The sequence below is a fragment of the Cariama cristata genome, unplaced genomic scaffold, assembly GCF_000690535.1.
Source record: "Cariama cristata isolate BGI_N322 unplaced genomic scaffold, ASM69053v1 scaffold5176, whole genome shotgun sequence".
NCBI classification, from domain to species: Eukaryota; Metazoa; Chordata; class Aves; order Cariamiformes; family Cariamidae; genus Cariama; species Cariama cristata.
The window spans coordinates 31,922-54,365 of record NW_009620330.1 but is presented as its reverse complement, the minus strand read 5'-3'; the positions used below and the strand labels follow the sequence as shown (position 1 = coordinate 54,365).

General features: G+C 52.2%; 1 protein-coding gene across 4 annotated transcripts in view; it reads right to left on the bottom strand.

Moving 5' to 3' along the window:
- EPHB2 (EPH receptor B2) overlaps positions 1-17,010 on the bottom strand; it is an 85,561-nt gene extending 68,551 nt beyond the window's left edge. For 3 of the 4 annotated variants that reach the window (XM_009701582.1, XM_009701581.1, XM_009701584.1), the window contains exons 1-2: positions 16,948-17,007; positions 12,433-13,117 (exon numbers count right to left, since the gene is read on the bottom strand). In XM_009701582.1, the coding sequence (XP_009699884.1) occupies positions 12,433-13,117; positions 16,948-17,004 (742 nt within the window). In that variant the 5' untranslated portion in view covers positions 17,005-17,007. Of the gene's footprint in view, positions 1-12,432; positions 13,118-16,947 lie in introns of all 4 variants that reach the window. The other variant, XM_009701583.1, reaches the window with a different exon arrangement.
- Between the last annotated feature and the right edge of the window lie 5,434 nt (positions 17,011-22,444).

The window sequence follows — 22,444 nt, the reverse complement described above, 5'->3', positions numbered from 1 at the left end:
GGAGATGGCAAGTGAGCTCAGGGTACTGAAACGTCCTCCTTCCCTCCTCTCCTCTGTGCTCATGGATGAAAGTCCCCAGGGAGAACGTATTGCCCACCATACGCTGCTTCCTCCCTCCTACTTGTGTTTGCCTTTGGCCTTCCAGCACATCCATGTGCAGGAAATCACAGCTCTGGTTTCCATGGAAACCCCATGGGGAGGGGGGGGTGCACGGTGCGGAGGGGCTCAAACATAAGCAACAGGGTTGGGCTGGCGCAGCAGCAGCGGTCCCACGTGTCCTGCTACCCCAACCCTGGCTTGGTAACCTCCTCCTGGTTTCCACCAAGGCCCTTCTGACCCCTTCTCATGGCAGCAGCCAAGGCAGTCCTGGTGTCAGGCAACCTGGTCTAGAGGGAGGACTTCTGCTGCCAGAGAAACGTGTCGCATTAACCTCTCTTCTTTAGGCAGGACCGCACAGCAAAACTGCCCTTGTGTCCAGTCTGAACCCCCTGCTCAGCCTTGCATGCTACGCTCTGACTGCTTTTGCACGCGTACCTCCCTCTTCCCACGCTCCCAGCCGCTCGGTATCTGTCTTGCAGCTGGAAGAGCCAGAAAACCAGCCCTCGCACACGGGCAAAGCCCCACCATGGCCTCCACAAAGGTGCAGAGAGCCAAATGCACCCAAAATCATTACAGTTGTCGAGCATGTGTGAAGCGCACGTGCATTGGGCTCAACGTGTCCTAGAGGAACCACCGTGCATGTTGGGCAGGTCCCCATGCATGTATTTTTGCTTGGGAAATCCTGGAAAGAGCAGCCGCACTCTCATTCAAAAGAAACAAAAACAAACTGGGATCACTTCCATCTGAGCCAGACAGCAAAAACCTTTCCAGAAGCAAAAAAAAAAAAAAGTCCAGTTCTAATTATAGGGTACCCTGAAGATACACACGCTTAGATTTGTCACTCTATTTGCAAATTAACCATACTCATGGTGGCAATGCAAGTAAGCAGTGGGCATGATACAGTTCCTCTTCTGGCTTCCTAATCCTCTTTAGAAAGCAAAAAACCAACATAAGCAGAAACCAAGGGCGAACTGGTGCACCCTGCCACTTCTAGCGCCGCAGACCTTTTGCAGGTCCTAAGGCTAGGATTTGCATGGCTGCAGCTAGAAGACCGAATTTGAGAAAGCCTGGAGATTATTTTTCCTACAACGGCTACCCATCTCTTATTCTTCATTTGGTGCCGCAGGTCCACTCCTAGGGTATAAATTGAGAGTAAAACACCAACATTACTGCTTGGATCAATGTCCAAGCTGACATAGGTGATGGTACTGGCATAACCACCGTACTTGTGAAGGTGACTGAAAATTACAGCGAGGGCATCGCTTGCTGTACCGTGCACCAGGAAGCATGCTGTGGACTGCAAGTAGCAGTGCGATGGCAAATGAAGACAATTTTTAATCCATCATTGGGGTGCACAACAGGGAAAGGTGAATGAGAAGCTTCTCTGGGTGCGAGTCATTCCCCAAATGTTTTCCCTAATACTGTTTTACCTGCTTTTACTCTTTCTGTTTATTAACAAGGGCTGCGCATATACACCGAAAGGCTCAGAATTAGTTTTGCTTGCCGTGTTGCAAGGAAAGGCCAGCAGCAGTAGCATTTCCACTGTGGTTAAACCCTCCTAAGCTTCATGCCTTCAGCTATGCGAATCCTCTGGGTGACAGCTGGCATGAGAGAGCAGCTCGAGCATCCACTGCCTGCACAGCCCGAGGCACCACCTCCTCCTCCTCCCTTGTCTCAGCTCCCTGCAAGCCAAACATAGTGCTGTAGGATCCTAAGCCACCCAGGTGGGGATGAATGGGGAGGTTATCTGTCAAAATAATGCTCTTGATCGTGGTTACAGCAATATGGACATCTGGAGAATTGTCAGTGGCACATGAGACTGGAGGGATAAGGAAAAAGGGAGAGGAAGGAAAGGGGTGGAGGAAGCTTCATGAAAAAACAGTTGGTTTCTACCAAAATGCCTCAAGAGAGAGATCAGCACTCTAGAAATCCCCAGTCAAGGGTCTGATGCCCAGCAATGTCCCACATCCCGCATGTCCCTTGATGATCCACGTGCATGGACACTTTGGGCTGTTGCACAGGGCACCAGCTCTCATCCATTTGCTCTGCGCGCCTCAGGAGGATGCAGACACCATGCTCAGGAACAGCTCTCCTGAGGGTAGGGAGAAAGGTGGAATGGTGTGATGGAAACCACTCGCTGATGTCTGAGAGCAAACATGTCCCTGACGCTGCACAGACCCTTCCTGCATCTCCGCAGAAAGCCTCCTGGAGAGCCGATGCCATAAAAAGGCAGATATCGTGCATTTAATGGAGTGTGCTGTTTGCTGTTTGACAAATATTATCTGTTACTACAGCCGCTTCAGAAGTCACTACGATCTTTTCAAAAGCCATCCAGGCTGGGAGAAATGCCATTTGGAGTAAAGCATCCACGTTACTCTACTTTATGGGCTCCACTTCAGGCTGCACTTTAATTCTTACTAATCTTGAGGGTTTGGGCATTTTGATAGTTTGAAATGAATAAAGCCTTTATCATGTGTCCATTTATTGTTCACTCTGCTCCTGTCTCCTGTCACAGCTGCAGGTGTAACAACCGTGGTACTCCCGGGATCATAATGTTTTGAAAGGAAATTGCTAGCTTTGGTTTCAGACTTAAAAATTGTCTTCTTGAACACAGCGTCTCCATGAGCTCTGAATGTGACAATAGTCTGAAAGTGCAAAACGACTTTGCAAGTAGGAGCTTGTCATCCTTGAAAATCGTCAGCGCCCAAATACCGAAGAACCAGATATTCCCTCAAAATGCATTTTGAATTTTCCCCATTAGTCATAGGATCCATCAGCCACCAAACCTGTGGACCTCCAATGGGACCCTCACCTTGTGGTCCAGGCATGCCCACCACCTCCCCAGCTGCCACTGCAGCATGACTGCAGTACCCACAGCCCGCTGCAGAGCGGTGAGCCAGCCCAAGTGCTTGAGTGCTGCACAGCAGAGGGCTGGAGCACCTGTCCTACGAAGCCAGGTTGAGAGAGTTGGGCTTGTTCAGCCTGGAGAAGAGAAGGCTCTGAGGAGACCTCATAGCGGTCTTTCAGTACCTAAAGGGGGCCTACAAGACAGCTGGGGAGGGACTTTTTACAAGGGCATGCAGTGATAGGACAAGGGGCAATGGCTTTAAACTGGAAGAGGGAAGATTTAGAACAGATATCAGGAAGACATTTTTCACTGTGAGGGTGGTGAGGCAGTGGCAGAGGTTGCCCAGAGAAGCTGTGGATGCCCCATCCCTGGAAGTGTTCAAGGCCAGGTTGGATGGGGCTGTGAGCAACCTGGTCTGGTGGGAGGTGTCTCTGCCTATGGCGGGGGGATTGGAAATAGATCCCTTCCAAACAAACCATTCTATGATTCTATGATTCTGTGATGTGCTTGAGCGCAGAACCGTACACTTAAGCATCAAGAACCCCATTGGTCAACTGAAACCATGAGATGGGTTTTTGCAAAGGTCTCTCTGGTTTCTGACACAAGAAGCAAAGCCAATATCCCCAGTTTACCTCCAAGGACTCTGGGAAGATGTTAACACCTTGGCAGGTGTCATTTCAACCTGCTGAAGCAAAGAAGCGCTTGCTGTCTTTCAAGGCCTTGCTTCAGAGACCTGGAAAGGCTTCACAGGAGTCACCGACCTGCAGAACACATTGTGTTCACAGAGGTCACCCTTTCAGGTGCCTTTCAAAGAAAAGGCTGCGGGAGGAGCAATGCACTGAGTTGGTAGCTCCGGGTCTCAGTAAGACTTTTTTCTGTCTCCCCTTGACAGGGTGCTTTCCAAGTCCCAATGACTTACAGTTTCCTGCTCATGCTATACCTTGTTCCCCATTTTCCAGCCTGTAAGACCTGCCATTCTGCAAATTACCAGTTTCTCATGTACTACAACCAGTTTCCCCACTTCTTGGGCAGATGCTGGACTCCAGAAAAGGCAGCCAAGCTAGGTGGGCATGGGGCTGCGGCTCACTCGGAGGAAGACTCCTGCTTTTCGCTGGTAGGGAGGAAGTCAAGGATGCTGTTTCAGAGCCTCTTCTGCTTGTAAATGTATTTCCAGTGCAGCCACAGCCCACCCAAGCATGGCAGGGCTCTGCAGCCCTGCCTTAAACCAGCTGCTGGCCGTGTTCCACAGGCTGCCAGGCTGTGTCTCTTTCATGTCTCTTCGCTATTTAATACCTAGCAACATTTTTTTGTATTTTTTTCTTTTCTTAGACACCACTTCTCCAAATGCCAAGAAATGAAAGTGATGAGGGGATGCCTCAGACTCACTGGACGGCACTCATCACACTTTGCCTATTTTTGCTCTGCAACTTCCTTCATGCAACTCCTTCCTTATGGTGTTTAACACCCGCCCATGCAAGGACTGGGTATCACAGATCAGTGTCACCGAACTGAAGGTCTCCTTCAAAACGTGAAAATGTTGTGTATTTTGCTTGGCCAAACCTAATTTAACATTATTTGAAGTTTGGTCTGTGTAAACACAGCCATCGTGTGAGCTATGAACACTTTGATTCCATTTCCTAACCTTTATGGGGACTTTTATGTATACTTTCCAGTGATCTACTATATTTCTAAGGCATACAGGGAACAATAAAGAGTTTCCCTGGAGCTAATTAAGCTAATCATGGCTTCTAGATTGAATTTTCTCTAAGAGTTTTACCTTGTATTGCTAAAATAAAATAACTATGCTCTTACAGAGTGATCATCTGACATCAGAATAACTTTAAATCAGCGCAGAGAATGTCTGATGGTATTTCCCAAAACTAAACGTTCAAAATAATCTCTTGGCTTTGGCCCAACTCACAGAAAAAACCTCAAATGAAAAAAAAAAATCCTCAAAAGCAGTAGTTTCTCTAATTTTCCTCAAGTTATACACAATGAAGAATATTCTCCTCTTGCCCCATAAAGATTCAGCACTCTGATGAATTCAGGGAAAAAATCTCCTTGCCCCCGAGATCTCTGAGCACTTTGATTCAAAGGAAAAAGTAATGCTAAAAAACACGTTCACTTCATTTATGGCAATAATGAGTTAAAATCCTGGAAGCCTGGGCCTGGATCCCAGCTATTCATTCCAGTTCCTATTAATGTTTACCACTTTGCTCAGAAAAAAAAAGCGGGGCAGTGCAGGGAAAGGGAGGTCTATGAAGGAGAGAGAGGAAAAGCAGGAATAAATGCTGCTCTCCCACCGGTGTCGGCATGGGATGCTGCCAGAGCTGCTATTCCCCACTCGCAAGGGTGTAGCAAGACCAGGAATGTGGTTTTTGATCCAAAATGCTGTTTCATCTGTAAAAATAAGTCAGGGGGAGATTTTCTTATTGGTACAGATGCTAGCTCCATGGAAGCACCCATGTTACAACGGGGCTCCTGTCCTTGCACACTGGGCACAGTCAGTGCACATGGAGGGTCTGAGGGGACATCACCCTTTCTCTGGTGAAGACCCTCCGGCTCTGTTCTCACCCACCTCCTCCCATCTTCTCACTGATCCCAGCACAACGAAACGCCTGGGGAGTAAGGAGGGGAGGAGCAACTTGTACCAAAAAGTGGGAAGGGGAGCAGGGACCTTCCCCACAGCTTTGCTGGGGAAGACCTTGAGCAGAGAGAAGAAAGGGCTCATGCAAAGAGACTGGGAAGCACCAGCTATGGCAGATAGCTGCAATGCAAAATTACACCATGTCTCTCTGAGAAATCCTGGGGATGGCTATCATTTCCATCAGGAAACTCCCAATGGGTTTTGCTGGACCTGAAATCTCCATCCCTTCCTCCAGCTCAAGGGACTCATGACCTGCTCGTACTAATAAATGAGAATATGTTGTTCCTCTCCAAGCTTCCACTGGGCTGCTCTCAGGTTATCTTCTGCAGCCTGCTGGGGTCCTTCCTACACCTTCACAACAGGTCTGGGAGTGCTCTGCAATGCTCCCGCTGTACAAAAATCACACTCATGTCGTGGAAAACATCATCTCCTCCCTTTCTCTATAGAGAAAAGGCTTTTGTGGAAGGTCTCAGCCCATCCCTTGTCTTGAAAGCAAAATGAGAAAGCAGTTCTCATATCCTTTGCCTGCTTTTGGCCACGAAGGATTAGTATCTCAGAAGCAGCATTTCCTATTCTGAGGTGAGTCATCCATCTCCCTCCTTCAGCAGCAGATGTCTTGCCCCATTCCTGGACCACCTGTGACCCTCCTTGCGAGGTCAGCATCTCTTGGGTCTTCGGACCACCAGAAAATAAATGCCTCAATCCCCCTCCGTCTGACACCCCCTTGCTCTGCTAGGCTCGCCCTGGTCCTACTCCAGCCTTCAGAAGCCCAAACGCTACCCAGCACTGTGCAGAGGACAAGCTGGCATCTCTTCTGACTCCAGAGTGCACCGAGCAGGCTTGGAGTGGTTAATACTGAGCAGCTGCAATCCCCACCAAAGCCCTAATTGGATTCACAACATGGAGAGGTCAGCAAGAAGCAGGATGGAGAAGAATCAAAGCAATGGAAAGAAAGACGCTGTATTCTTGCTTCCCAGACAGAGAGGGAGGAGAGGGAGAAGCCCAAAGAGCAGTATCCACAATGACATTGAGCCACGGCCGGCTGGGAGCATTCAAATTGTCAACAACCCTGTAGAAAAGGCAGACAAATTCCTGTTTTGTACTTGGGAAGAAGCCAGATGATGTAATCATCTTAAACGATGATGGTGAAATACTTTCCATTCCAGCAGTAACTCAAGATGTTAAATAGCAGCTACTAAAGTTAAACATTGTTAAATCAGTATGTCAGGATCGCATCTACCTAAGAGTTTTTAAAGAGATGGCTGATGAACCAGTGGACTGTTAATGTTCACTTTCCACACGCTGTGAAGTAGTAGGACGTTTCAGAGATGTAGGAAAAAACTATTTGTTAAATGAGGCAGTCTTGGCTATTTTAGGACTGCCACTGCAACATCAGTACCAGTCAAATAAGGATGTGCCAGCTACAGGATTTGGTCAGCAAAGGATTAAAGGAAGGTAGTAATAGTAGTGCCAACCTATGTACATTTATGTAAAACACATTAAGGCAAATTAGCCTTGTACGAGTTTTTGATGCAATTACAAGACCGGCTGAGAGAGGTGACAGCGCTAATGCAATGCACCCAAACTTCTGCAAAGCATTTCCCTTGGTAACACATGATATTTTGATTCAGAAATTAGAGGGTCCACCAACACTGTGGGACATATTCAATGCATTAAAACTTGGCGAGCTGATACTGCTATGGTCTGAGATCTAAGCAGGGAATGTGCAGAGAGTAGGTCTGTTTCTACTAGAGCCAACAAATTTTGTTCGTGCCTCTCGGCTGTTCAACATTTTTATCAATGACCCAGGAGAAAGCCCAAAGCATTCCCAATAAAGTTAGCTGATGACATGGAAGTTGTAGTGTGGTAAATACTGAAGATGATGGGTTCCTGATACACAGCAATCCAGATGTCTCAGTGAGCTGGGCACAAGCAAGGAATATGCATTTCAGTACAAACACACGTCAAATCACACCTCCAAGGGCAAGCATGCGGGCCACAGTGGTTATCTGCTCCCAGTCCCACTGGGACGGACAAGGATCCTTCAAAAGCACCCAGAGAAATGCCATTGCCAAAATGGTTAAAGCAAAGGGGGGATGCAGGAAAAGGGAAATCTCAGCATCCCCTCTGGCACTCAGCTGATCACTATGAGCATCCTGTACGTGGGAGGATGGATCTGCCAACAGAAAGGCTAAAGCAGTGCTAAGGGCCAGGAAGAGCCAAAAAAACTGGCTGAAAACCTTACCAGAGAGCCAGGGGCCAAGGATTACTCTTAAACAGGCACACAGAAAGCAGAGGTGTGGTGATGGACAAAGTTCACTGCAGTCCGAGTTCCAGGCGCAGCCGTGGGTAAGAAGGCAGGAGCAACCACTGGAAGAGTTTAACGAGCAATTCTCCATCACTGGAAACATTTACATCATGAGTGGCTGTATCTGCTCCAGCTCAACCAGGAATGCTTCCTGTAAGAACTTAATTACCCCGAGGACCTTACAATTTATTGGCTGGGTCCAGCACTGTCAGTGGAGGCCCAGACCCGAAACAGGCATGTAGCTGTAAATAGCCTCTTATCTTCAAAACATCATGTACTTATGGGACATAAATGTAAGACAGCTAGGACACACACTTCTCCGGCACATCAGAAAGCTGCATGCCCCTCTAAGCCCTTAGCACATACTTGCCCAGCTCCGAAACCCAAGCACAGCACAGCTGGGATAGACCCCCACTGCTTCCCACATCTCTGTGATGGGGAAAAAGTTCTAGGTCCTCAACACACATATACATGCATATCACTGCTTCTACAACCGCAAGCCCAGCACATGGTGAGGTGGTGGCAGATGTGCTGTGTTAGATCTCAAAATAACACGAAAGCACAGGCAGGGGAAGCCCATCATGGAGCCCCACCTGTAGGACACACATCTGCAAGGGCACAGCCCTAACAAAACCTACCAGCCAGCCCTATATAGCCCCAGACTGGGATACCCCAGACACCAGCTCACTACAGCAATAGCCCCGGAGGTCATGCTCCTCCCTTTAGAGCTGGACTTAGGCTGAGTCAGTGCTGGAGTATCCAGCTGGGTCGCTGGTGGAACCAGGCTGTGGTCTTGGTGGGGCTGGACAGGACTGTCACCACGCTAGGTGCTGGAGCTGGATCAGGACCCCCACATCCTCCCTCCCGGCTCTGCCCCCCAGGGAAGAAGCAGGAGAAAGGCAGTGCAGGCTCCAAAGGGGACAAACTGTTGAGCCCTCAGGCTCACCACAGGGGTAGCCCAGCTCCACCTTGAGCTGGAGAAGACAGGTGGCAGCCTGGATCTTCTACAGACCATGTAGGTGACCAGGTTTCTCCTCTTCCCAGCATGTCACCAGCTCCTCTCCTCCTCAGAAACACCCATGACCCCAACGGATGACGCCACATGTCTCTGACAGCAAGACAGTGTCACTACCAGCTTCTGCAGGGCAAAACCATCCCTTGTTACCATGGCAAGACCAGGACTCCCCACGTTTGGCACTGTACGAGTGCAACAAAGCAGAGGCTGCCCACTGCAAATGCACTGATCAGACACATGGGTAGATGTCCTCCGAAGATGGAGAGGGGCTGGAGATGGACGCAGGGTTCAATAGGCAGGACCAGCAGCCAGCGGCTGCCATCCCTGAGCAGGCACAGACCCTCGCAGACGGCGTTCATCCACCGTCCAGTCCAAACAGGGAGAGCAGGAAGCACAATAGCTCTGCCTCTGCTGTTGTAGAGGGGAGCCAATGAATAAAGGAGGCAGAGGGAGAAATGCGCTTAATCTGCTGCATGGGAGGGACAGGCGGGGGAGAAGGGGGGAGGCGGCAGACAAAGAACAGGGAGATGGAGAAAAAAAGACGCAGGCAGGGAGCAGGAGAAGGTGAAGCGGGGAGGACGGGGCTGGGCGTATGGGGCTGGGGGGGAGGCGGTGCAGGGAGGTGCACGCATGGAGCCTCTCGCCAGCACAGCGGAAAAGAGCCGGGAAGCGAGCAGAGGCGCAGAGCGAAGAGGAGCGGGCAGCCAGCCCCTCACAGGGCCCTGCGGGATTTGCGAGCAAGGCCCAGCAAAATGAAAATCTCTTAACCACACAGAATTGTTAACTGCCCCCAAATCCTTTTGTGCTGGGGCTGCAAGCTTAGAAGAGCTTAAGCTGTTAGATGCATGGACTTCCTCCATAAATATCCCTTGTGTACACTGCCGTGAGCAGGCTTGTGCTGTATTAGCCAGATGAAAAGCCCAGCGGAGAAAATGAGCAACTCCTTCCAGCGCCTCGCAGCTGCACTGAGGGGCCGTCCATTGTTTGGGATGCCCTTTTTCCACCGGGACCCCTTGGTGGGGCAGGACCAGCAAGCCACGTCCCCCACGCTCCCCACCACGTCCCCTTTGGGTGATCGAGACGTGTGAAAGCACTTTGCCCCGAAAGCCAGCTCGGATTTGCTTTTGTTTTGCTTCTGGAAAGAGGCCTAGATTCCCTCCCACCCCTCGAAACACAAGAAAACCTGCCAGCCACATGTACGAGTGAGTCCCCCAAACCAGGCGGCTCCTACGCTGCCTCTGCTGGGACCAGGCACAGGGACACAATGGGAGGTGGGCAGGGTGCAGGGCTGCATCCCGCAGGTCCTTCGCGAGTTGAGCTGGGGAGGAGAGCCCTTTCTCTGCCCGACCGAGCTGGGGCGACCAGCCCCTTCCCCCGGCCCCTGTGGGGCTCACTGGTGGGCTGGGAGAGGATGAGGATGCTACGGCTGTCCTGCCAACTCCATGGCTGGCTCTCCTCCCAGTCCCCACTCTTCTGGGGGTTGCTGGGGGAAAACGGAAGGTGTGTTCCAGTCTGGCACAACCCTGGGGTCCCATCGAGCCCCAGTCGCACAGCCCCACGTGGGAAGGGGAAGGCAGCCCCGGAGCCAGCTGCCCCATGGAGACGGCAGGCTGCCGGCCACCGCATGATTAATGACGTCGGGGAGCGTGGGGCCGGGCATACGCCAGCGCTGGCTGGAGAAACAGCTGCTGAGGTACTGGACCTCCCAAAATCCTGCTGCTGCGCAGACAAAGAGAAGACCCAGCCTCTCCCTCCTGCTCGCTCCCTCCACCTTGGGCCCCCGCTCATGCCCACTCTGCCTCCCCTCCTGGCCAGGCTGCAGGGACAGGAATCTGCATAAGGAGCCCTGGGAGCCCCAGGGCATGCGGAGGGACTGTCCCTTGGCTGGGCTGGCAGTGGGACAGGGGAGCCCCAAGAAACCACAGCTGCATCAGAGCAAAACATTGTGCAGGGCTGGGTCCACTCAGGCTTAAAAAAAAGGCTGAAATGGAAAAGCTGACATGAATCATTTTGGCTTTCTGGTGTTGCTTCACTTGGGCACCGTAAAACACCTGTCTTCCCTTCAAGGCTGGGATTAGCCAGGCTCCCTCTTCACACCGTGTTGCAGCAGTACTTCTTGCTGTCCCCATCCCCATCCCCATCCCTGCTACAGCTGCGGGACACTGGATCGCCTTGAGCTCGGTGGGAAGAGACATTCAGTGGCCCACTGAAGAGCAGCTCAAAACACGGATATTAAATGACACATGCAGCATATTAGGACTTGTACCTTGACACACGAGCAGCCCAGCCACCAGCAGGAGACATGGTGCCCTCTCCAAGGGGACCATCCAACCTGCAGTCCCAACCGAGCATGGCCAGAGACTGTCCGTCCCCCTCTCCGCTGTGTCCATCTCCCCACTACCAGCACCTTCCCCATGCTTGCTTGGTGCTACCCAGCCACCCCTTCCCACAGCAAGAAGAGAGGAGACGCCACTCCTTCTCTGCGCTCTGCAATGACCACCGACGCATCTATAACTGATCTCAGAGAGCCCCCAGATCTGCTCGGAGTGTGCCAATGCTATTGAAACTACAATGGGATTTTGACATTCAGCCGGGACGGGGTGGGAAGAATCCGTTTGCCAAACACCGTGGTTTGCTCTGTGCATGGTACAGCTGCAGGTGCCCATTAAACATGCAGCTCTCTCCTGGTAACCCCAGCAGCTCCTTCCTCAACATCCCCAAACCCACACGTGACCAGGGAGAGGCACAGAGAAGGGTTTAAGCATGGTGCTTTCAGGGAGGGTGGTGCAGCCTCTCGCTCGCCCAGGACCACGTGGGCTCCATGGTGCTCAGCTGAGCTGAGCAGGCATCCCTGGAGTCTGCTTTGAACATCTACAGGGGCAGGAGACTTCTGGTTGCTGAGGGAACTCAAGGACCAGGTTCAGAGGTGCCCAGGTTGGAGAGGTGAGCCTGGTGCTGAACAGCCCATGACCATGTCCCATCCTGGGCCATTTGCACCTCATCAGGAAAATGCTACAGACAACTTGCTCCCTCCCACCACATCAGTTCTGGGTGCCTGCACTCCCACTCCCCTCACCCCAGAAGCATTTCAGCCCACACCAAGGCACAGGGTACAAACCACAGTGAAAACAGCCCCAGTATTTTGGGAGGTGACTGCAGATCGGTGACACGCACCACGGCTACACACACGTGTCCCTCCAAGACCTGGAGGGCACCAGCAACAGGCCTGCACCCCTGGACTCGGTGGCTCTGAGGACCCAGAGGAAATGCAGAGCCTCTGCAATGGATGGATGAGCCTGGGGCAGGAATTGAGGAGTTGGGGAAGGAGTCAGCGTCCACATACGTGCTCCTATCCCACATCCCATGTGCTCCTCTCCCACTCCTGCCCAAGGAGGTCACTCCCAGGTGGCTAGTGCAGACCCCAGCTGCAAAGCCTGACTGCCACCACAGCCCACCAGCACAGCCCACCGGCAGCAGGGCGAGCACGTGGAGCGAGACCAAAGGCAAGCAGTTACCTCTGCAGACGGTCCCATTTTCCACCGACTCGTAGCCCGCCCGGCACATGCAGCGGCCAATGGGCACCAGCCACTCGCCATCCCCGTTGCAGTACAGCTTGATTGGCACATCCACCTCCTCTGCATTGGTGATGCACGTCCCCCGGGCTGCCACCAGTGAGGTGCTCTCCGCTCCTGAGAGGGTTTCTTGGAAGACAGCCCCGTTCTGGATCACACGGGGACACTTGCGGTAGAAGACACGGACGGCAATTAAGGACATGCAGCCTCCGTAGTCCTGGAAGGCCAGGTAGAAACCATTCTTGGAGACAGGCCCAAAACTGCGCACCTCGGTGTTAATCTTCATCACCCGTCCACCTAGGTCCACCTGTGAGAAGCTCTCATCAGCAGCAATCGTGTCGACCTTCATCCAAGGATTCTCCATCCAATTAGGAAAAGTCTTGGTGGCCGAGTCAAAGTCCGACTCGAAATAGTAGAGGTTAAAAGTCTCCTTACAGGAGCCTGGGACATTAGGGATGCTGCTGCAGTCCCGGACAGAAAATTTCATCTCCACGTGGATACGGTGCGCTCCTCGCCTCCGGATGTACTTGGTCCGGAGCCAGTTGTTTTGGCTGGATTCAAAGACGTTGCACACCTGGTAGGTGCGAATTGTGTTCATGTTCTCGTCGTACCCGCTCACCTCTTCCCACTGCAGACAGGACACAGAAAGTCAAGAGGCTGCACCAAACTGATGTTCCCCTCCCACGTTGCCTCCTTCCAAACCCACTGTGTGTCAAGCAGGCTGGCTCTGCCACTACCAGCTGCCCCACACCGTGCCCACGCCATCACACAGGCAGCCCCATCACTGCACAGCACCTCACCCCAGCACAGCTCCAGCACCACCCTGCAAGCACCCTGTACCTACATGCCTCCATCCTGCTCTGGCAGGGTTTGACCCACACTGCATGGCACACAGGCTCCGTGCTGTGGGGACAAGGTGGCCCAAGCCCCCAGCAGAGCTCGGGACTGTCTCACTGCCAGCAGCACCATGCTCCATGCCCGAACTTACGTCCCTGAAGCATTTCTGCCAGGTGGCAGGGCACGGTGGGGCCATGCACCTCCTCTGCAGGCAGTAATGTCTTTAGCAGGGGCTCCTGCCTGTGGGCTGCACTGTGCAGCAGAGCCTCCCAGCAAAGTAACACGATGCTTTTAGCAGATGTATTCCCACTGGTGCCCTACAGTTACAGACGTGGCAGACAGGACCCGCTTTCTTAGGAGAGCGTAACGCAGCCATAAAACCTCCTCGCCGGCTGTAGCCCAAGCACTGGTGAGGGCAGCCGGCTGTGCGATGGGCCAGCAGCCAGTGGCCGCTCCCCAGAGGCAGAAGGGAAGGTTTACGGGAGCCTGCCTGAGCCCACTGCGTAACCAGAATGGGAGATGCTTGGCTAGATCCTTCTGGTAGCCCTCATCCCTGCCCCTTCAAGGGCCAGCATGCTTTGGGGGCCTTCCTGCAGGTGTGCACAGGACCCAGCCCCAGCTGTCCTAAACTGGAACTATGGGATGTCCTATGAGCCATAGCACAACAGTAATATCCTTCTCAGCAAGACAGCTCGGACCTGACATACTTCCCCATGGGAAGACCAGCCCAGCTGCCAGCAGCTGACTGCCAACTCTGGAGGAGTCCCCGCAGAGCGCAGAGCTGGTGTGACATCTCCTGGCCCTGTTCAGCTCCCTGCCCTTTCCCCAGGCTGTTTTTTTCCAAGTCCATCAGCACTTGTTGTCTCCATCCTTTGTAGGATGGGAAGACTTCAGAGCAGGTGATGCACCAGGGAAGGGCAGAGCTGCAGCCTGTAGCCAGCCACCACTCCTCTGCAGTCAGCACTGACGGGAAGGGGTCTTTGTGGGAGAAGAACCTTTCACTTGGGTCACCAGAGAATCTCCCCCAGCCCAGACCTTGCCAGAGTGCAGAGCATCTCCCTGTGCTGTCCCCTCCCAACCCACAGCACCCTCATGATGCTGGTGGTAGGGACCAGGGACCCACAAGCATGTGACACACTTGCAGCCAGCTGGAAAGGCTTCTCATGAACTTGTTCATAAACCTGCTCAAGTCAAAGCCGAGTTGTTTCCCACAGACGCGAAACCCTGAGCACAACCCTGCCCTGGATGCGGGATCGCAACACCCAGGGCAGGGCGGCAGCACAGCCCGGATCCAGTGCCAGTGCCAGGACCAAGGGCCGCAGGGAAAACCCTGCAGGAGCAGAGCACCCCCAGCCCCTTGGCCTGCAAACAGCCTCACAAGGGCATCCAGGACTGCAGAGGGAGGCTGCCGAGATGGGAGACAGATTGCTCCTCGCATAACAAGGCTAACAACCCAACAGAAGGCTGTCAGGGAAGATCCCCAAACAGCTCCAACCACTTCTGATTGGCAGTGGCTGCAAATCTGCTGCCATCATTGGGGGAGGAGGACAGCATCCTCACAAAATGCAGAGGGAGCATTTGCTTTATTTTCCAGAAATAAATTCGGTGTGGTAGTGGAAAATTGCAGGATCTCCCCGTTTTTTAGGGCACCAGCTGGGAGGGGGGGTGAAGAAATCAAGGACAAGGCACAGGGAAGCAATTCCTTCCCCCGACTTGCCTCTGACGTGGCTCTCCCTCGCCTGGACCACTCCTGACACCCACTCCGAAACAGTGTGCCAGCCACCAAGATGCAGGGATGCCCAGTACTGCCCCATCCCTACCCACACCTGCACGGCCTGCAGGGAGGTCTCAGGACATGAGCCTGAAGAGCTCAGCCCTGGCCAGGCAAGAGCAGCACGTGGTGGAAGGAGAATCTCTACAGCTTTGGGGTGAACAGTAGACGGCGGAAGCAGGGCATAGGGACACCTACGAGTGGCATGGGAGCTCCACAGCCAGGGAAAAGGCAACTGTTCGGGCTTTTGGATCTCTAATAATCACCAAAGAGGCAATAAACAGGGGGAGCACCCAGTAGCTTTTGTCTTCCAGGTGATGCTGGCTGCAGTCAACCTTGCCAGTCACCCATGGGTAAGATGCCCTGCTTTGTCCTGCCAGTGGGCACGAGGCTACACTGGGAAGGCACCACAGCATCAGCACCTGTGATGGGCACAGTGCAGGGCACAATGCATGCCACGTCCCCAGCAAGGGACGTGCCTGGAGGTGGGGATGGAAGGCATCCCACCAGCAACACCAGGGCTGCGCTGGACTTTCCAGATGGGCATCTCCATCCTGACAGGGATGGGGGACCTGGCAGCATTCCGGGGGCCAGGTTCAGGACCCCAGTATCCTCCCACATCCCTGCAGCAGCGAGCAGCGGACTCCCAAGCTCCCTTTTCTCAGTTGGGAGAGAAAGTCACCCCCATGCACCAGCTCCTGTGCTTCCTCGATGCTTAATTAGAAGCCTCTCCCTTTCTCCTCACTCTCTAATTAACATGCCGGGAGCTCAAAAGAAGAAGGCAGCACAATAATACAGGGAGACGGCTTCCAGCAGGCCCAGGCCTCATTACTGCAGGGCTGGGGAGCTGGGAGCAAGGCGTGCTTTACATATGGAAACACCGCAAACAAGAAAGGCTGGGCGAGGAGAGAAAAAGACTTGACCTCTGCTCCCAACCATTGTGCGCCCGTCATCCCCTTTCGGCAGCCAGGCCGGCACTGGCGGGGCGGCCGCGTTGGCTTTATCATGGTGATGGGGGACCTGTGCTGGCAATGCCCATGCCCCAGCGCGGCAGGGCAGCTGGGCTGCTCGGGAGCCAGGTTTAATCTCCCCAGCAGAGGCTTTTCTTGGCCATTTCTTTTCTTCTGCCAAGTCGGATCGGGTAGGGGGCTTGCTGACAGCCTCGAGGTGTGGTCCACAGAAATCTCTTCATCCAGCCCCTGCAGAGGGTGGATGGAGAGGAGGATGGAGCCTGAGCCACTACCTTTGCCCATGGGGATACGAAGCATCTCCAGGCTTTGGCCGGGCTGGACTGGGCCGCCCAAGCGCGAGGCACCAGGTCTGGGGGTGTCAGGCACTGGGGCTCCATGCTGCTGCTGGCCATCACAGCCAGAGTTGGGCAGGAGGCTCTGAAGCACCCCAATGCCCGATGTAAACCCCATGGGACATGGAGGTGGCTAGGGCCGCTCCCGTTTTGTGTCGTGAGCAGAAGGGTGCAGAGATACACTGCCCTGTCCAATCTCCTGATGGCAGCCTTAACATTACGTTGCTCCCCATCCTTGATTTTTAAGTGGCTGCAGGCTAGCTTTACAGAGAATATGATTCCTCCAACACCATGTTGGCTTGATACTGTAGGATGGGAATTACAGTCCTCCAGCACTGGAGTATTTCTTGGAAGCGTCACCTCCTAGAAAACTACTGGAAACCTCAATTGTCATCCTCTTTTGTGCTGCTACCACTAGACCTTTTCACGTGGCCAAGGCACTTTGCTTCAGTGGCTGACTTTTGCTGAGTGAACTCACCTACATTCACATGCAGCAGGAGACCCCAGACGAGGCTCTGGACCCCCATAAAGCAACAGGATAACTTACCCCCGATGGAGGATGCACTGTCCAGCCCAGCTCTGCCGTTGCTGTTGTGGAGTCCATCAGTGTCTCTGCAGGAAGAAGGTGAAACAAGGAGTCAGTGGCTGTCTAGTGAATGATCTGTGGCTAGCGAAGGGGAAAGAGGCAGAAAGGAGCCAGCCCAGGACTGCAGCCATTAAGCCCAGCCTCCACTGAGCCCTCTGGCCAGCTCTCAGCCAGGGAAGAGCCAGGTATCGGTCCCTCTGCCCATCTGCTTCCCCATCCATTGCCCACTGCTCCCTGGCTCCCTTGTCTCCTGCAATGCATGGGGGCATGTGCTCTTCCATTCACCAGCCCAGCTGGATTTTCCTCCTCAAAATTCAGAATCAGTGTACCACAGCTCCAGAGCAGCTCTGCTGCAGCAGACGAGGAGCCCAGCCTGACCAGGTTTTCTCCATCACCTTCCAGTTTCCTTTGCAAAGCCGGAATATTTTTTTCTCAGCGTTTTGCATTGCAGGCAGAATCCTTGGTGATGCAGTAGCACACAGGAAGGAACAGCACTTTTAGGACTTAAAAGTACTAAAAAATGAAACCACTGTTAAAGCTAGTTTTCCAGGCGACTTGGGTTGAAATAGGTCAGGTGACGCTACTGCCAACCAGCACAGAGAAGTCTCCCTAAGCCACGTGGGCAGCAAAGCCTCCTTGTGCTTCCTACAGCTCGCCACGCTTCCAGCACTGAAGTTTTTTCAATCCCAATTAGCTATGGTTTGGCCTAACTACACTGATGGCATGAGAAGGGATGCTCAGGTTATGGCACCCCAATACTTGGGCTAATGTGTGTAGGCGTTCCTCGTCTATCATGGGAACTGGCCAGACATCCCCATCAGAAATACATTGGACAGACACTTCCACAACCAGGGTAACTGTCCATCCTCCAGGCTGCAGTCGCACCCTTGTTGCAACACAGGGATTTTTCCACACCATGCCCAGTGCTAACGTTTTAAGAAAATAGGACAATATTCCAGTGTTTAGGAAATGAGGTTCAGAAATCACACCTAAAGGTTTCACCATACCAAGGCTGGGCATGGGAAAAGTGTGATGTTTGTGGGACAGACTGTACAGGCCAGCATACAGACAGTGATTCTGTAGCTGAGACCATGGTGATGCCCACAGAAGAAATTATATCCCTCTGCTCTGTAGGGAGAATGTGAATCTGCCCCTGATTTCAGCACATGCACTCAGGATGCTAACTGCATTTGCAGGGATGCCGGAAAGCATCCACCACACACACACACAAGACACAAACATGAAATTCGGCTTGCAGCTTCATCTTCCCTGCCCTCCCAGTTAACGCAAAACAAGCAGGGAAACAGTCCAGCTTTAAGGCTCTGCAGTTCTCAAGAAAAAGCATCTTATGCACAACATGTACACCCACTCCACGTCAGCTCACTGAGAGCAATCAAACAGGAGAACCCCAACATAGTCAAGATCTCCAGCCACCACCCTATAAGCCAACAAATGGTGCCAGTTCCCATGGACACAACAGGGATGGAGAGTTACTGCCTATAACTGTGTCCAGTTGCTGCCCCTCACCACCAAAAAAACAAGCATCCTGCCGCAAATCCCCCAAAACCGTCCCCACCTTCTCCACTTTCACTACACTGAACAAAAGCAAAGGAAGAAAAGCTCAGCCTTGAGCAGACCCATCATTTAAGAGACAAGCCTGGATGCAGAAATGACTGCTGTTCAGCCTGCCCAACAGCACATGTGAACTCCCCTTTTCCCACTGGCAAGCCAAAAAGTGCCTCGGCACAGATATGCTCCTTGCACCTACTTCTGGTAGTAAATCATTTTCAGACTGTGGGTTGTTCATTACTCCTGGTTAAAGCCAGTGGTTTCCAGTTCACAGGAAAACAGGATTTCAAAATTTGGTTTTATTCCAAGAGTAAAAAGCAAAAATAGTTCTTTTCAAATTTTCCCAGTAGGAAGAGTTCTGGAAAACAGCTAGTCCAGAAATGTTGTCATTCGGATTCATGAAATTTCTTTTTAAACTGAGTATTTGTTTACATAGTTCCATAACAGTGTTTATTTAATCAGAGTATCTGGCTTTTTCATTTAAACACCAGTGGCACTTTGATCTGAAAGGAAAACAACATTTTTCACCCAGTGCTAGCTAGAAGCTGCATTACTTTGAAAAAACCCTTAAATTTGTTACTTTATCTTAACTATCAATGACAGTGGTACATAGTAAATATATTAATAGCAGTGACTATAATGTAAAAGAATCACAGAATGGTCGGGGTTGGAAGGGACCTCTGGAGATCATCTAGTCCGCGCCCCCAAGAAGATATACTCTAAACTAGTGCAAGCAATTCCCCAAATAAAAAGAGGATTTTGAAGCATTTTGCATTTTTAAAAGCCTTTTACTTAACGAAAACTTGGTGCAATGGAAATGTGTCCAGTACATTATTGCACAGCACGCTGCCGACAGCCCTCGCACACATCTACCCCAGTTGGCCCAAGGACATCTCGTTTTGACCCAAGACAAGGAGAAGCAGAAATTCGCACATTTTAAGCAGGTTTTTCCAATGGTCAATTATCTTCTCATAAAAAAAGATCCTCCGTTAATTTTAGTCTGAATTTACACCATTTGGCTGCCAACTGTTAGATTTCCTTTCACTTGTACAGACTCTGCTATCCAAAACTTCCTTTCCTTTTTGTGGTGCTTAACGGTGGCAAATGAACTATCTCCAAGATAACGGAACTAGCTGAGCTTCCTTATTCTTCCACCCTAAAACAGGTTCCTTTCTTTGAGGCTCCTGTTTATCAACTTCTTTGTGTAGGGTGGACCCCAAGACTGTGGTCCCCATTGCACACAGCTGTAACATCCCAATGCACCTCTTCTTGCAAAGCTTTTCTACCAAATTGCTGCCCTGGCTAAAGGCCGTTTGGAGATGGGTTGGCATGTTAGCCCTTAACACTAGCTGCCTGAATTACAGAAAACGGTGAATAACTGGTCCCCATGCATCACAGTGAACCTGGTTAGCCGCACTGACTGCAAAAGCGGGTGTGAAGCCAGGATGGGTTTCAACAGTGGTGGTGGGTTTGGTCCATCCTCCATCGATGGCTGACTTCAAAACACCTCATTGCCCAAATAACTGCCTGCCACAGAGTTATCTTGCCCATATACCTGGCCAGGAGCACCCCTCACCCTCCACCTGAGGCCAAGGAGGCCATGTGGTCCTCCAGGGAAGATCATTGTCTCATCCCTGAAAAGTTTCTTATTTCCAGACAAAAGTGTGTTAATTCATTTCTCCAGTAAACAAAATCAGGAGTGAAGTCATCTGCAGGGGGCTTCTCTCTGCCTCCTTCCCAGGCTCAGACCTGCTCAGATCTCCACAGCAAGAGGCAGTCGTGGGCAGACCATAGTGGGAGGAAGACCCCATGAAGATGCAGCCAAGCCCTGCTCTGACGTCTCATCCTGAAAGTGCTGGCACAGAGTCCAAACTAGCAATCAATAAACCAGTAAGGTTTAAAAAAGCAAGACAAGGCCTTACCACCCACCTCAGCCACACAAGGGAAAGGCAGAGATTCCTCTGGAATCTATTCCTCCTTCAGCTGGATGGGGTTTTATTGCTGCAGGGGGACTGCAGCAGCTCATCAAAGAGGAGTTTGCAAGATGATTGACTGTGATCTGCAAGGATGCACACTGAAAGTAGCAGCAAACAGAGCTCCTCAGCCCATGAAGGAAATTGCAGCTACAGCTTTGCCTGGGAGTGGCACCCCACAAAGACACATGGAAAACAAGATTCAGTTTTACCAGGGAAGGTAACTGCCCCTGAAGAGCAATTGCCAAGAGGACCAGATCCTGCACTGTTTGCATCCTTCCCCATCCCAGGTGAGCCAGGAGCTGGAGAAGCATGTGTTGCAGGAGCACATATTGGGCAGGTCACCTTGGTTCCTTCTGGCCATCAAGGTATTGCAACTGAGGAGATACTCATGGACATCTCTGACTGGATGAGTGACGCCAGGCACCAAGACATCAGTCGTACAGAGGTCTGCTACAAGTTCAAGCCCCACACAAGGCGTGATAAGCCCCAAGGAATGGGAACCCATCATCCTCCAGAGGCAGCTCCTTCACTCGCAGCAGTCCGAACAGGGCGGCCCTCAGTGTGCTCAGCCCCTTGCAACTTGTGCACCCGAGGTGATCGTGGTGGGCTGCCATGGCCACATCTCACCCAGCAGTGTCCCGATCCTACCTGCGGGATGCCCCATGCCCATACCCTGCTCCGGGCACCCAATAGGACCAACTCCTGCGCTGGGGACAACAAAGACAGACCAATTTCTGGATGTGCAGTCCCAAGCCCAACTGTTAGCACCCTGCCACATGGAGAGGAGAAGATGCCTGCTTCAATCAGCAAACTCAGCAGCTTCACTCGCTGTCACAGCCAACAATTTCACGGTGCCATCCTGCCAGTTTGGCAGCGCCAAATAACAGGGTGAGGGGCTGGTGCCTCAGCAGCCCCATAAAGACTCCCTTAAGTCCCATAAAGACTGCCATAAAGGCATCCAGGACAGAGAACCCCCCAGAAATGATGGTGACAACATGGAGCAAAGCTGCATGAGAGTGGCATGGGTGTGTATCTGGCCCCTGGCCCATCTCTGGTGGCTGGTGATAGCTGCAGCTCAGTGAAATGCTCTCTCCGGAGCAGCATTTTCTCAATATTGTTGTTTGTGTTCTTCTCTCCCGCGTGTTTATCTGCAGATTCACATGCTACCCATGGCATTATAAATAAATCTGCAGCTGCTCGAAACCAGCAGACGCAACTCTGGCCCGCTTCCCACCAGAAACCGCGCTGCTCCCGACGGGACGGTTAGGAGATAAGTGCCTATCCTTTTCACTTTGAAGATGCTTTCAATAAGCAACTTTCTGCCAGCACTCAGGCCCGTTGCCGGCACTGCTGTTGGCTACAACAGCATGCCAGGGCTCCGGCTAAAGCTCTTTGCATCTAAAGACGCGTCATCACCGCCATACCACCACCTCCAGATGCCCAACAGCTACGCTAAGATGCCATCAAGCTAATGATCTGCTATGCCAATGACCGGGGTGGGGGGGTAGTGCTCCCACGCTTCTGCGTGGTCTTCTTGCTGCTCAGCCACAAGTGAGATGAGCGTGGGGATCTCAGCTGCACCAGTTTTTCCCATCTGGCCAGATCAGGACTGAGACTGGTGAGCAGACCTGGGAGGGGAGGACAAGACTGGGATCATGCTGGATGCTGGCGGTGATTGGGGAGACCATCACGGGATGGCCAGGACTGGGGATGGAGAATAACAGGACCAAGGGACAGTGGCAGAGAGGCTGTAGGGGCAAGGGATTAACAGAGGAGCTGTGCATGTGCAGACACGCTTCTCTGTGTCCAGAAAAATAACTTTCATGGAGTTTTGCCAATTTAGACCAATTTGGAGCATCTGGCCCTGAGTTTCTCAGAAGTCCTGGCAAATCCTTCACATTCACAGGCTCCAA